Source organism: Hypanus sabinus, chromosome 22 (assembly GCF_030144855.1).
Source record: "Hypanus sabinus isolate sHypSab1 chromosome 22, sHypSab1.hap1, whole genome shotgun sequence".
NCBI lineage: Eukaryota > Metazoa > Chordata > Chondrichthyes > Myliobatiformes > Dasyatidae > Hypanus > Hypanus sabinus.
The window spans coordinates 40,380,252-40,395,640 of NC_082727.1; the positions used below are offsets into that span (position 1 = coordinate 40,380,252).

A 15,389-nucleotide genomic window follows, 5' to 3' on the forward strand; every position below is an offset into this window, starting at 1 on the left:
AGCTATTATGAGCAATGTTGCCAACTTCAATAAAAATTCCTTTTCCTTGTTTCAGAAAAAGTATAACATCAGCTCCAGAAATGATTGCTGTTTTATTTGTCTTTAGGTTGTTTGAAATTACTTGCAATTTGCCTACGGAGAAGGATCTCAAAATTGCACTCTATGATTTTGATTTGTTGACACGTGATGAAAAAGTTGGAGAGACTATTATTGATTTGGAAGACAGACTTTTATCCCGTTTTGGAGCTTGTGCTGGTTTGCCCCAGTCATATTGTGTGTAAGTACTGAAGCTGTATCAATTGAGACGTTTGCATTATACCTCTGTATGTCTAAATGTTCCATCCTCTCCTTGATAGTTCCCGGAATTTGGCCACAAAAGCCTGAATCATTCTCTGGTTCAGGAACAAAGCCTTTTGCTGGCTCTGCCCATGATCAGGTGCTCAGTGAAATAGCAGCATTATTTTACACCATTGCACATACATGTTATTGGACAATAATCAGAAATAAGAAATCCAACTTTCTCCTTCCTAGTGTCTGTCTAACAGGATAAAATAAAAAAAAATTCTCATTGGCTTAGGTAAAGTTCACTTGAAAAGGAATTTATTTCATGAATTTTTTAAAAGTTTTGATGTGGACTTTGATTAGGTTAACTTTATGGCTGATTTGGATGTTGTTAACTGAATTGGCTTGCTTCAACAGGTCTGGAATAAATACCTGGCGAGATCAGCTCAAGCCATCTGAGCTATTGAACAATTTGGCCAAGATGAAGGGCCTTTCTCCACCTGTTATCACTGACAGCAGACTCACCTATAATGGTCAAGAATATGTACTAAGCGAAATAGGTAAGTGTTTTTGCCATTGAAAATTAAGAGGAATAACACCAAATCAGAATAGTAGAAAGGCTCAGGAAAAGGACCAGTAACTTCATGATAGACCCCATCTACCCTGCTCATGGAATGTTGCCCCACTCTCATCGGGGAGGGGGCTACATAGCATCCATGCCAGGGCCATCAAACTCAAGCAGTTACTTTCCCCAAGCAGCACCTCCACCCACTATCTGGCCCCTCCACACCCCCCACCACCACAACACTGTCATTTCCTGTTAGAGTCACCTTATGTATAAACACTCCTGTGCCTAGTGTCACTTTATGGACATACAATCAATCCATGTACATAAGCTAACGTATTTATATTTGTTGCATTTTAACTATTCTGTTCTTTATTGTGTTTCATTTTGTCTTGCATTGGATTCAGAGTAACAATTATTTTGTTCTCCTTTATACTTGTGTATTGGAAATGTCATTAAACAATCTTGAGTCTTGAAGAAAAGTAGAATTAATGTGACCTGAATAGTTTTTATCCAGCTCAATTACAATGTTGTTAATTGTTTACAAGCTAATTTACCTTGCATTTTCTGGTCAAAGCACTTGTGTTCTGAAATACAGGAATTGTTCTCTTAGAAAAATGGTAAATGTTGCTGCTGCTTTGAACCAAAATTATCCGTATTTGGAAGTCTAATCCTGATTGTGAATGGGACACTGTTGACTACAACCAGAAAGCTGTAGACTAGTTAAAACTGGCTTCTGCCCCAAATCTGAAACATGTTAAGCTAGGAAATGTCTGGTTTGAAGATGTGTGCTGCAGAAGACTAGTTAAGAGCAACTTCTGGGTGACTGCACGTGTGGCAGTCTGCAACTTGGAAGAGGAAGGGAAAATAAGGCTCAAAAATGTACTTGGCTAAATACCCAATGCTTTTTGCCCAATTTGAATAAACCTGTATATCATATGCCTCTTGTCCTTCACGAATATGAAGTAGTATCCAAATACTGTATTTCCTGTCCTCAGCATCACCTCATCAATCACATTTCTCCACTTGAACTCTTGGCATATTTAAGGCACAGAAGATAACTTTAACGCTTCTGCTGCCTGTTTGCAGTCAAGTAACTATGTTTTGTTACATACCCACGTTCCTGTTGTCTCCTGATGGAAGAAAAGTGATTTCATTGAATATGGATACATGGTTTATTGTCGTTGCCTGTGAAAAAGTTTAGTTTGCATGCCATGCAGACTGATCATTCCCTGTACGAGTACAGTGAGGTAATACAAAAGAGAAACAAAATGGAATGTGAGAAAAGAGAAACAATATTAAAGTATTCAGATTTTAAGACTGAAACAATTAAAATGAATGTAATGAATTGATCTGTTGAAGTCACCTTGCCAAGAGACGCCACACTCCGGTACCTCTTCCCTCTACAACTATTTTTGCAGAGTGGAATGGAATGCCCCTTTACTAAAATCCTGCTGTGGCTGTGAGGAGTTTGTACGTTCTTCTCATGACTGCGTGGGTTTCCTCCGGGTGCTCAGGTTTCCTCCCACAGTCCAAAGACATACCAGTTGATGGGTTAATTGGTCATTGTAAATTGCCCAATAATTAGGCTAAGCTTAAAACGGGAGTTGCTGCTGGTATGGCTCAAAGGGCCCATTCCGCACTGCATCTCAGTAAATAAAATAAATAAGGATAATGTCACTGCTTTCATAGGTAGGATGTCAATCCAGTAACTCAAATTGTACATTCCATGGAGTTTGAAGACAGAGTAAGAATGTATATTATGATTAACCTTTCTTTATTTTTCATTGTTGATAGTACTGTTGAAGCAGAAGAATTTTAAGATGAGTTTATTTTTCTGAGGTTTTGAATACAAAACAGTTTGAGTTTAAGTAATCTGATTTTCGTTAGCTTTTAAAGTTATGCTGGTGGTTGAGTTCAATTCTCATTTTCTTTTGTGCCCATGAAGTGAGGACACTGTGTTCAAGGACTTTCATGGAGATAATTCTGTTGTTTGCTTAATAAGGAGTGTGCTTATACCATTGACACCACAACGTGCAACAACTAGTAGTGTGATCATTCGAGCGAAGTATGATGGTGACTCTAGAGTTTGATCTGCATAGACAGGTGCAGTGTAGGCCAGGCCAGTGAGCACTGTGAGGGTCATGTTTTTTGACATCTCCAGTACGTTCAACACCATCCGCCCTGCTCTGCTGGGTGAGAAGCTGACTGATGCAGGTGGATGCTTCCCTGGTGTCATGGATTATTGATTACCTGACTGGCAGACCACAGTACGTGTGCTTGCAACACTGTGTGTCAGACAGAGTGGTCAGCAGCACTGGGGCTCCACAGGGGACTGTCCTGTCTCCCTTCCTCTTCACTATTTACACCTCGGACTTCAACTACAACACAGAGTCTTGCCATCTTCAGAAGTTTTCTGATGACTCTGGCATAGTTGGATGCATCAGCAAGGGAGATGAGGCTGAGTACAGGGCTACGGTGGGAAACTTCGTCACAATGTGTGAGCAGAACCATCTGCAGCTTAATGTGAAAAATAAGGAGCTGGTGGTGGACCTGAGGAGGGCTAAGGCACCGGTGACCCCTGTTTCCATCCAAGGGGTCAGTGTGGACATGGTGGAGGATTACAAATACCTGGGGATACAAATGGGCAATAAATTGGACTGGTCAAAGAACACTGAGGCTGTCTACAAGAAGGGTCAGAGCCATCTCTACTTCCTGAGGAGAATGAGGTCCTTTAACATCTGCCGGATGATGCTGAGGATGTTCTACGAGTCTGTGGTGGCTGGTGCTATCATGTTTGCTGTTGTTTGCTGGGGCAGCAGACAACAACTGAATCAACAAACTCATTCGTAAGGCCAGTGATGTTGTGGGGGTGGAAATGGACTCTCTGACGGTGGTGTCTGAAAAGAGGATGCTGTCCAAGTTGCATGCCATCTTGGACAATGTCTTCCATCCACTCCATAATGTACTGGTTAGGCACAGGAGTACATTCAGCCAGAGACTCATTCCACCGAGATGCAACACTGAGCGTCATAGGAAGTCATTCCTGCCTGTGGCCATCAAACTTTACAACTCCTCCCTTGGAGTGTCAGACACCCTGAGCCAATAGGCTGGTCCTGGACTTATTTCCACTTGGCATAATTTACCTATTATTATTTAATTATTTATGGTTTTATGTTGCTATATTTCTTCACTATTCTTGGTGTGACTGTAATGAAACCCAATTTCCCTCGGGATCAATAAAGTATGTCTGTCTGTCTGGCTCTCAATTCTGCCCCATTTGCACCTGCCGATCACCTTGGGACCTAATGTGGGTCATTAGGGTGGATTCTCCTACTGCGTGTAACTTTATTTAATGTGAGACAGCTGATGCACAGGCAGTCGGTCCTTGACAGTTTGAGGTCTGTGTTCAGTGGCATGGAATTCAAGATAAGTAGAGACCCTTCTCTGCTTCAGTCTTCATTGCCATTGTGATGATTCATCATCTTCCTCCAGCTCCACTGTTGAGATCTTTGTTGGATCACTCTTTGTCTGGAAACTCCCCTTGTCCGTACTGCCTTTGGTGACCCAACTAGGAGCTAAGCCACAGATGCCTGAACTCCAGACAGCACCACTCTCAGAATCTGAGGAACTCACAAACCTTCCCACCATGGCAAGCTCATGATCCTCAGAGAGGATGGGTGACACTGCACAAAGCACCAATTTCCATCCATATTCAGAAAGTTAATTATACCCTATCCTCGTTATATGAGGGGATACGTTCCTCGCAGTCGACACATGATGTGAATAATTATTTAAATAGAGAAAATAGGAATGTGTTCCAGAGGGCTTCCTAAATATGTTTTACCTGTAATTTATTCACATTTTCATGACAATACGACACAAAAGCAGTACCACAAGGCAACATTCATATTATATTTAATCAATTTAAGGTAATATTCCGCGTAAGTTGAAAGTTAACATACTAGGGTGTACAGTACTCACCAACAGTGGTGGGTGTGTTAACTCTGGCCGATGAGTGGGTGTTGTGGTGTTGGGATCATATCAAGCACAGCAAGGGGTGAAGGAAGACTCACAGAACTCTTAGAACTGCCGGCAGAGGGAGAGGACACTGGTTTGAAGAAAGTGGTGAGGGTTGTTTGCTTGGCAGCATTTTGTTTTTCAGCATAAATTTGCTTGTAGGGAAGAAGGGTTGATGGCAGGGAATGACAGAAATGCTGACTCCGTTCTAAACTTGGGCGCATGTCCATTGCTATTTGTGCCAAGTGTTCCGACTTCCACAATTCCTTCACTGTTGATAAACACTTGGGATTTTCAAAATCATCTGCTGCTTGCAGCATCTGAGAGATAGTTCGCCATAAAAAAATACGCCTTGAATGTGGATCACACCTTGGTCGACTGGTTGAATCACCGATGTTGTGTTAGGTGGCAGGAAACACACTGTTATGTTAGGATGAATGCTGTCCAAATATTTAGGATGGGCTGACACATTGTCAAGCAACAAAAGATTTAAAGGCAAGATTCTGTTCCCGGTAGTAGCGTCCCAGAGCTGTTTTACCTTCACCTAATGCCACGCTGTTTATAGTTTCCAACTTTTTTTCAAGTGTTAAAGCAGTTCTCTGCCACTCAGCTGATGGCCCAGGACTTGACATCAGATGCTTAAGAGGCAGAGTTAAATATTTCAAGCACAAAATCACTGCACCATAGGTAAAACCAACAAAAGTTTAAGAGCACAAGATCGCATATCCACACCTTGCCAAAACCAATGTGAGACTGGTGGGGTTGAGATTGTGAGGCACACGCACCTGACTTGTATTGGCGGGAAAGCGGTGCTTCTCTTCCTGACTGTGAGGCGTGCGCACGTGTATTGGTGGGAAAGCAGTGCTCCTCACATAACTCTGAGTTTTGAATGGATATAAGGAGACGTTGGTAGAAATAGGTTCCTCGCATAACTGTAAATCCGCATAGTCTGATGACACATATAACGACGATAGGGTGTAGTTCTTTGAAAAGTTCACAACTAGATCCCAACATTGCCTAGCTATCAGATATTTTAATGATTGTATTTATCACTATTGCTTATCACCCCTGGTTTCATACAGTATATAGACTATTGAATAATTACTGGAGAAATTGCAATTTTGTGTTTGTTCATGAAGCACTCTGTTAGTTTGAAGAAGAAGAAGAAGAAGAAGAAGAACAGCCCTTAGCTCAGCAGTAGAGTTATCGGGGCACTGTCTTTTGGCGGTGTTTCCATAGCAAGCTATTCTTGTTTTTACAAGGCCGAGTTTCTAGCTCAACACTCAACCCAACTTGGATTCGAACTCGGGAACCTTCGCTCCGGAGTCCAGCACTGATATTATTGCGCCACCAAGCAGGACTCTGTTAGTCTGACACCCAGTAAATTTATTCCTGCTGTCACCAACTGACCTTCCTTTTATAATTTATAAATTATAAAGTTTATAAACATTTGAAATTTCCCACAGATTAATAAGCATTGAGGAAGGTAAGTGCATGGTTGGTCTAATCCATTTGACTTGTGGTTGAGACTTCATGATGGAGGTGCCAATTTGACCTGGCAGTTAGGAAGGACTAGGTGTGAGTCTCACTCCATTGATGTAAATCTATTGTTATACTGGCATTCTAGCATAATACTCTGGAAGTGCTGCATTATTGAAAGTACCCATCTTTCCAATGGCATGTTGCCTTAAAACTGCATCTTCTATCCTGAACCTGAAAGATTCCATGGCTTTATCTGAAAATAGATTTCTTCTGCTGACTAATTCAATGTTTATATGTGAAGCCATTAAGTTTTGTTTGGTCATTTATGTTGTCAATGTGTTACTTTTCATGGTAAAGATTGGCTGCTATGTTTCCTTGCATTAGATTTTACAGTAGGTAATTGACTGTATATTGTGCCAGAAGATGTATTAGGTGGTTTCCAAAATTCTTTTCTTCCGAACTTCTCAAAGGAAAAAGAAAATCTCACATTGTTCCTTGGATGTTCTTGCCTCTTGCCCATCTACTCACTGATTCTGCAAAAGCTGTCTGTCAATCCTTGACTTTGTGTAAAGTTTCGATAATGATTTAAGTACCTTGGCTTGATGTTGTGTTGATATTTGCTGAGGCTTCTTTCATATAGTCGGCAACTCTTTGAACCAGGTTAATCAGGTACTGTAGGTGGGAATTTCTGAAGCAAAATTCATGTTGTTTATTTTAGTGGGTAATCTCAGTAAAAAAAAAAGTCAGTTCTGGTTCATTAAGCCAATGGTTAATCAGGGCAACCACTTAATTGGGACAAACCTTAATACAAATCAAGAGAATAGCTGAAATTCTCTTCATTTATTTGGGATACTATGCACCTTACAGACTGGAGATTGTTGCCGAACATTTTCTAACTAGCTTGAGTCACGTGCACATCATGTGACTGTTAAGCACTATACTGTGCTTATAACAAACAGTTTTTAAATAGCACCGCATGCATGTTTGTGTTCTTTGTCACTGATATTTGATGAGTAATATACAGTAAAGCAATCCAAAACTTTTGCTCACTGTGGTTTCAAGCATTCAGACTTGGAGATGCCGGAAATGGCCGGGAGTGAAAGTTAAACAATTTCACTACTTCAACAAGTTAGGCACTATGAAGAATTTAAAGGCATAAACAATCATCTTGGATGTTAACTGAAACTGAAATTTGTGGGATAAAATCATCAAAAGTGTTGTTTGAAGGCCGTCCATTATCTGCACTAGGTGTCTGCACTGACTTTGTTCATTTGTAGTCAATCAAAAGAATACATTGGTGTACACTGAACGAATTCTTCCATTGACAACTATTAGGAACAAATACAGTGTTAGAGTACTGTGGTAGTTTTGGTAGTGTTCTAATTTATTCTGTATTTCATTTAAATATGCAATTTGATACTCAGTTAAATGGTAGTTTGTCTTTTTTATACCTTTTTAAATATTTCTATGAAACTTTGGCTAATGGGGCAGTTGCTTAATTAGGCCAAAATCCCACTGTGTTCCAATTAACCAGAATCCACTGTAATTACCTGGTTTGAAGCATCATATCCCGCTTCCATGCTCCTGCCATCGGTAGTCTGACATGACTAATTCCATGGTGTGTTACCTTCCATGCCAATGGGAAAATGAACACACTCTAATCTAACTTTACTGTTCATTGAATAACTTCACAAACCCCTTCCTTGTGTCCACTCCTTTTTTATTGTTTGTGTAACTAATTCAAAACAAAAGTGCCTTTATTGTAGTGACATTATATGTTTTCTTCTGAGTTGCTGGAAGTGGTAGAAAAGATTAACGTAAATTCCTGGTTACCAATTTTTTCTGGTGCTGAAAGGCATTTTCTCAAAAAGGTTGTGACACACTGTTAAAATACAGACACTCAATTACTGAATCAGTTTATTAGGCAGTCAAGGCAAAACTTTGTTTCCAGGAAACTAATTCTCCCTCACTTGGACTTCAAATATATTGCCTTGTAAGCCTGCATTGAATGGAGACCATAACTTGGCATAGCTTTGTTTGCAGTTTAGTATATGGGTCATCACTGCAAATGGCAAATGCTTCCACAAGGGCCAAACGCACTCAACTCCAATGTGTTTTAATAGTAGGCAGAGTCTGGTGTTCAGTGAAATAGGGTGCAGCACTTAAAAGCATGTTGATGAACTATAATTTGCCCAATTGCTCCTCTACGAACTTTTGCTCGCTACGTGACCTGATATTATCTGCTGCCTTAGCACTCGAAGCTCTTTCTGGTTGTAATTAGACCATTGGAGAGACATCAGCTCAATGCAATGCACGTGATCTGTTTGGCAGAGTGGCAGGTCTTTTGCTGAATGCGTATTCATGTCCTACAGCAGAGTGACAAAGACGGAAAGTTATCCAGACAATCCAGCACTTCACTGATTCTTTTGATGGCAGGTGTTAATATAATTAATATAGTTTGTGAAAAGCATATAGATGTGATCACAGAAAACTGAGACATCATCAAACTGCTTGGCTCTGTTGCATCATCGGATTTTATACATGTTAGACTTTTCAAATCTCTGCTTGTAGTCACAGGCCCTTGCTTTTACTCTGGAGGCTGATCCACGGTTTAATCTTTTGTGTTTTTGTTCTTATTCACGTTAAAAAAATGAAATGATTGAAACTTGTAGTTTAATACATGCATCCTGATGCTGTCAAATCCAGATGGCTTCCAGCATCGTGCAGGTGTGTAATTCTAAACTATTAAATTACTTTTCCTTTAAATTAATATTGCAGAAATATTCTCAACATCACTGATTGTGAAGCTTTACACAATTGAATTCAGTATTACATCAGCGTAAATAGTGCTTAAAAATTGACACTTAGTATCTCGATTTGGTAGAAATTAATTTAAATGATGGATTTGTAACTGAACCACAAGAAGTTAAAGCAGAATGACTAACAATTAAAGTTGTAATTAATTGTATGTGATTTTTAAAATAAAATAAACTCCATTCTGGAAACATTTGAGCTATTGAAACTTGTGCTCCTGTTACTGCCTCAGTAATTAAAATATTTTTCTAATTTTAAATCCTAACTTAAATTCTGAAAATCTCAGGAAAATTGGGTGGTTTTGAGTGTGAGTGATTTGACATATGCCTGGAACAAAAATATCACATCAACTTTAAATCTCAAGAACTGGACAGGCAGAATTCACAAATCAGTTTGAGATTTTCAAACAAAAAGCCTTGGCCAAACATTCTTAAATCAAAATCAACTGTGGCAATATAATGTTAATTGGCAATCTATCTGGTCTTCACTGTGTGGAATGTGGAAAATATTATGTACAGGGTCATTCAGTTTGACAAATTGGTAGTAGAAGCAAAAGGTTTATGGTCTGTTTGTGATCTTAAATGAAACAAACTTGACACAACTGTCTTGGTATACTATTTACTTTTCTAGTACAACAAACCATAAAGTGACATATCTTGGAATTAATGGTTAAAATTTTATTCAGTTTGACCTAGGTTACTGTGCACCAGGATGAAGGAAATAATCAAATCTAAATCTGATTCAGTTGTAAAATGCTGCACAGTTGCTGAGTGCTGTAGTCTTCCTCTTCTGCACCCACCTATTTTAAATGCTTTAGATGTCACAAATTAACCCAGTTGTATAAACATTTACTTAACTAGGCAAGAGACATTCCTCACATTAGCAAATGAGGCAGTCCATATCTACATGCTGAAAGACCTAAGCGTGTTCACGCATGATTGATAAGTGGCAGTTATACTGTACAAGTGCAGGCCAACAGCGAGGTGTCCTGTAGTGAATGACTCCTCCTCCTGATGCCCTAAGGCATTTTTATCTCGAGGCACGAGGCAGGAAGCTGATGGGTTGCCCTTAAGCTCCTACAGATCGCAAGAAGTTTAACTCCATTCAAAAACGCAACTTGTCCTGTTATTACCCCAAAACAATGATTCCCTGCAGCGCCAGTGCAAGGTATACCATCTACAAAATGCATTGGCGATGCCCTCAGAAGGTATTTGAACAGCACCTCCTAAATCCATGATCTCCACCACCAAGCAGTAGCACCATGGTAGCGTCGGCACCACCTCCTGATTTGGAAATACATTGCTTGTCCACTATTATCGCTGGATCTAATCCCCTGTCCTGCAGCAACCGGGAGGAGATATTCACCAGAGGACTGCACATTTTAGATCAAGATAATGGGGAAACTCTGCAACAGGTTTGAGCCATTGCCATTTTCATGATCAGCAATAAATACTGCCCCTGCCGGTAACACCCAGGCGTAAACTGAACTAAAAATAATTGTTGCATTTAATGTATATGACTGAGTAGCTTATTGCAATGTGTAGTTCCACCAATTGTCTTGGTGGTATCTTGCTTTTAGAAAGTGGTGCCCTCCTTCCTTTTTTCTCCTCATGGTCCAGTCTCCTCTCCTATCAGATTCTTCCTTCAGCCCTCTACCTCTTTCACCTATCACTTCCCTGCTTTTCACTTCATCCTCGCCCTCCCCCACCCACTCACCTGGCCTCGCTCACCATCTGCCAACTTGTGCTCCTTGCCCTCCCTCCCCTCCCTCCCCCTTTCTTATTTGGCTTCTTCATCCTTCCTTTCCAGTCCTGTTGAGGGATCTCAACCCGAAACATTGACCATTTATCCCCTCCATAGATGCTGCCTGACCTGCTGAGTTCCTCCAGACTTTAGTGTGTTCTCTGAATTTCCAGTATTTGCTTTATGTTTTAGAAAATGGTAGTCATTTGCAGCTGAAATTGCATTTTATACATTTTGTATATTAAGGTTATTACCTAATCTGTTTGAGACCATACCGTAAGTTGATGTGGTGTCGTGTTGTCTATCAACGTATTGATTTCCATTTTTATATTTCCAGGCATTTGCCTTTGCAAGTAATTTAACTCCTGTCAAATTTCAGTTAATACTCTGCTGCTGCAGGCACCCCATGTAATTGGTGCAAAGTTAGTTGTGAATGTGCTGTCCAAATGCAGATGAATTTCAACTTTGCTGGTGTTTTTGTTCCTGAAGTGAAGTCACCTCCTGCTCTGAGTAAAGGATGCTCGTGCATTTATGGCAATTATGGCATTTCTCTCACATCTCTGCAGTATGGAGGGCCACTTTAACTGATGCTTAAATGTTGCTTTCACCTTTTGTACTGAAAGCTCTATGCCAACATAATTTGAGAACCTCAATCATTGAAGTGCATACATACTTGTAAAGGAGATGATAGATTGATTTATTTATTCTGATACTGACTTGCAGCCCATTACACTGCTGGTGTTTAGGACAGCAATAAAGCTTGCTCCATCTCTGGTGGTGTTCGGGATTTACTTCCTGTCAGTAGCTTCCTCTCGGTTTTCACTATGTTCAGTCATGCCAGTCCTGGGCAGAGACTCAGGAATACCATCACACTCAGAGGTAAAAGGATTCTTCATTGCTGTTTCTGTTTATTTTTTTTTAATGTTTTACTGGTCAGGGTTGTCAGCCCTGAGCCGAGCCCCTGAACCTGGAGGACCAGTGGACCAGACTCTACCCTTTGACCTGCTTAGCATGAGTGACCCTACCAAGTGCCAAAGCATGAAGCCGTGACTCCAGAAATCTAACTCTCCAGGTCTTTGAAGCGCGTAAGCCTCCAAGCCCTTCGACAAGGTTGCGATCCTCTTGGAGGATTTAATACTGAGTCATTGTTCTCTTGGCAGCCACTTCTACACCTTAAATAGATGTAAACTGTAGGTCCAAAGGGATCTTTTCACCTGCATCATGAATAGTTTTCATTCGAGCGACTGAAAACGCGGATTCAAATTTTCACCCTCAGTATAATTGGCAAGCTCAGATTTCATTCTCTTGAGTCAAAACAAAATCAAAGATACATGCCCTATTCCTGAGATCCAAGGCTGACACTCTAGAACAGTAGTGGCAGAGCTTGTCTTTCTGTTGAGATGTTAAGACAGAAGTCTTCTGCTCTTTCAAGGTGGCTGGAGGGCATCAATGAGTAGGTATCTTTTTGTTTCATTGATACTTTGATACATGTGAAACAAAAACTAGGAAAAAAATAAATATTCATTGCAGACACCTTTTAGGTAATCCTAATTTAAACTCATCTTAAAATGTATTCCTGTTGTTTTAAAAACCTCGCTGAGAACAGCTTGCACCTTCCCATGATACCAGGTGTTCCTGTAACAATAGTGTTTGCTGATTCCCAGGAAGTTTTCTGGTAGTATTTTTAGGTAGGGACATTGAGCGAACACCAGTCTTCATTGAAAGGTCAGCGGTGGAAAGGGTGAACAAATTCAAGTTCATGGATATCTATTGGAGGATCTACCCATGGTTCCAATTCATTAGCAGTTTGAAGAGATTTGATGTGTCACCAAGGACTTGCAAATTTCTACAGATGTACACTGGAAAGCATTCTGACTTCTTGGGTCACAGGCTGATATGGAGCCTCTAATGCACAGGACCAAAAGGAGCTGCAGAAGGCACCAGCACCGGCACAACCTTCTCCACTTTTGAGCACTTCTCCATGAGGTGACATCAAAGGTGACATCCACCAATTAGGATCTTCGCCATCCAGATCATGTCCTCTTTTTGTTAGTACCATAGGGGAAGGAGGTACAGGAGCCGAAGACTGACACTCAATATTTTAAGAACAGCTTTTCCTCTCCACATTCAGATTTCCAAATGGCTCATGAAACCATGAACAATATCATTATTCCTTCTTTGCTCTCTGTTTTTTGTAGTATATAGTAATTTGGTATGGGTTTAATATTGACACATGGACCAGTGAAAATCCTGTTTTGCAGATAAGTCATTGAGCTAGAATAAGATAAACCAGTGGCAATGCGGAATAAAGTGTAAAAACTTCTGACAAAGTGCAATGCAGGTAAACGATAAAGTGCAATGCAGGTAAACGATGAAGTTCAAAATCATCATCAGTAGATTGTGAGGCCACAAGTCCATCTTGTCATACAAGAGGTCTGTTCAAGAGTCTGATGAAGTTGTCCTTGTGCCTGGCAGTACTTGTACTCAGGCTTTTGTATTTTCTGGCCAAGGGGAGATGAGGGAATGTCTGGGATGGGGTGGGGGGCACTTTGATTATCCTGGATGCTTCACTGAAGCAGGTAAAGCACGTGGAAAGCAGGCTGGTCCCTGTAATGTGCTGAGCTGTGTCCACAACTTTCTATAGTTTCATGTCGTCACATGCAGAGACCGTCTTTATGCATCCAACCATAAACCATAAGAAATAGGAGCAGGAGGAGGCCATCTGGCCCATCGAGCCTGCTCCACCATTCAATAAGATCACGGCTGATCTGGCCATGGACTCATCTCCACCTACCTGCCTTTTTCCCATAATCCTTAATTCTACTACTATGAAAAAATCTATCTAACCTTGTCCTAAATATATTTACAGAGGTAGCCTTCACTGCTTCAGTGGGCAGAGAATTCCACAGATTCACCACTCTCTGGGAAAAGCAGTTCTTCAAGTCAATTCTAAATCTACTCCCCTGGTTCTTGAAGCTACATCCCCTTGTTCTAGTCTCACCTACCAGTGGATACAACTTTCTTGCCCCTATCTTATCTAACCCTTTCATAATTTTAACACAAAATGCTGGTAGAACTCAGCATGCTGAGTTCTGCCAGCATTTTGTGTTTTTATTTATTTCCAGCATCTGCAGATTCACTCATGTTGCCTTTCATAATTTTATATGTTTCTATAAGCTCTCCTCTCATTCTTCTGAATTCCAGCGAGTACAGTCCCAAGTGACTCAATCTCTCCTCATAGTCTAACCCCCTCATCTCTGGAATCAACCTGGTGAACCTCCTCTGCACTGCCTCCAAAGCCAGTATATCCTTCCTCAAGTATGGAGACCAGAACTGTACACAGTACTCCAGGTGTGGCCTCACCAGTACCCTGAACATTTGCAGTATAACCTCCCTGTTCTTAAGTTCCATCCCTCTAGCAATGAAGGCAGACATTCCATTTGCTTTCTTGATAGCCTGCTGCACCTACAAACCAACATTTTGTGATTCATGCACAAGCACTCCCAAGTCCCTCTGCACAGCAGCATGATGCAAGTTTTTTACCATTTAAATAATAATCTGCTCTTTCATTTCTCCTTCCAAAGTGGATAACCTCACATTTACCAACATTGTACTCTATCTGCCAGACCGTTGCCCACTCACTTAACCTATCTAAATCTCTCTGTAGACTCTCTGTATCTTCTGCACAATTTGCTTTTCCACTCAATTTAGTACCATCAGCAAACTTAGATACACTATACTTGGTCCCCTCTTCCAGATTGTTAATGTATATTCTGATCAGTTGCAGGCCCAGCACTGACCCCTGTGGCACACCGTTCACCCACTGATTGCCAACCAGAGAAACGCCCATATATCCCAACTCTCTGCATTTTATTGGTTAACCGATCCTTATCCATGATAGTACATTGCCCCCAACTCTATGCACCCTTATCTTATGGCTAAGTCTTTTATGAACACCTTCCGGAAATCCAAGTAAATAATGACTGTCTGTTCCCCTCTGTCCACTGCACTCATTATATCCTCAAAGAATTCAAGTAAGTTTTTCAAACAGGACCTGCCTTTGTTGAATCCATGCTGCATCCAGACGCCTCACTATTTCTTCTCTACTGATGGCTTCACACATTTTCCCAACTGTAGATATTAAACTAACTGGCCTGTAGTTACCTGCCTTTTGCCTAGATCCTTTTTTGAACGGTGGCGTGACATTCACCATCTCTGATCCACCGGGACCTGCTCAGAGTCCAAAGAATTCTGGTAAATCATCACCAAAATCTCTACTATAACTTCTGCCATTTCTTTCAGTACCCTCGGATGCATTCCATCAGGAGCAGGGGACTTGTCTATCTTTAGGCCCATAGGTTTCCTCAGCACTACCTCTTTTGTGATAGCTATTGTATTGAAGGCTTCACCTCACATCGCAGCCATAACATCTCTCTTTGGCATGTTGGATGTGTCCTCCACCATGAAGACCTTCACCAAATAG

General features: G+C 40.8%; 1 protein-coding gene across 5 annotated transcripts in view; it reads left to right on the plus strand.

The window, feature by feature from the left end:
• The window catches only part of LOC132379550 (myoferlin-like), a 263,587-nt gene that overhangs the window by 166,185 nt on the left and 82,013 nt on the right, over positions 1-15,389 (plus strand). For all 5 annotated transcript variants that reach the window (XM_059947586.1, XM_059947583.1, XM_059947585.1 and 2 more), the window contains 2 exons: positions 107-277; positions 700-842. In XM_059947586.1, coding sequence (XP_059803569.1) covers positions 107-277; positions 700-842 — 314 coding nt within the window. The remainder of the gene's footprint in view (positions 1-106; positions 278-699; positions 843-15,389) is intronic.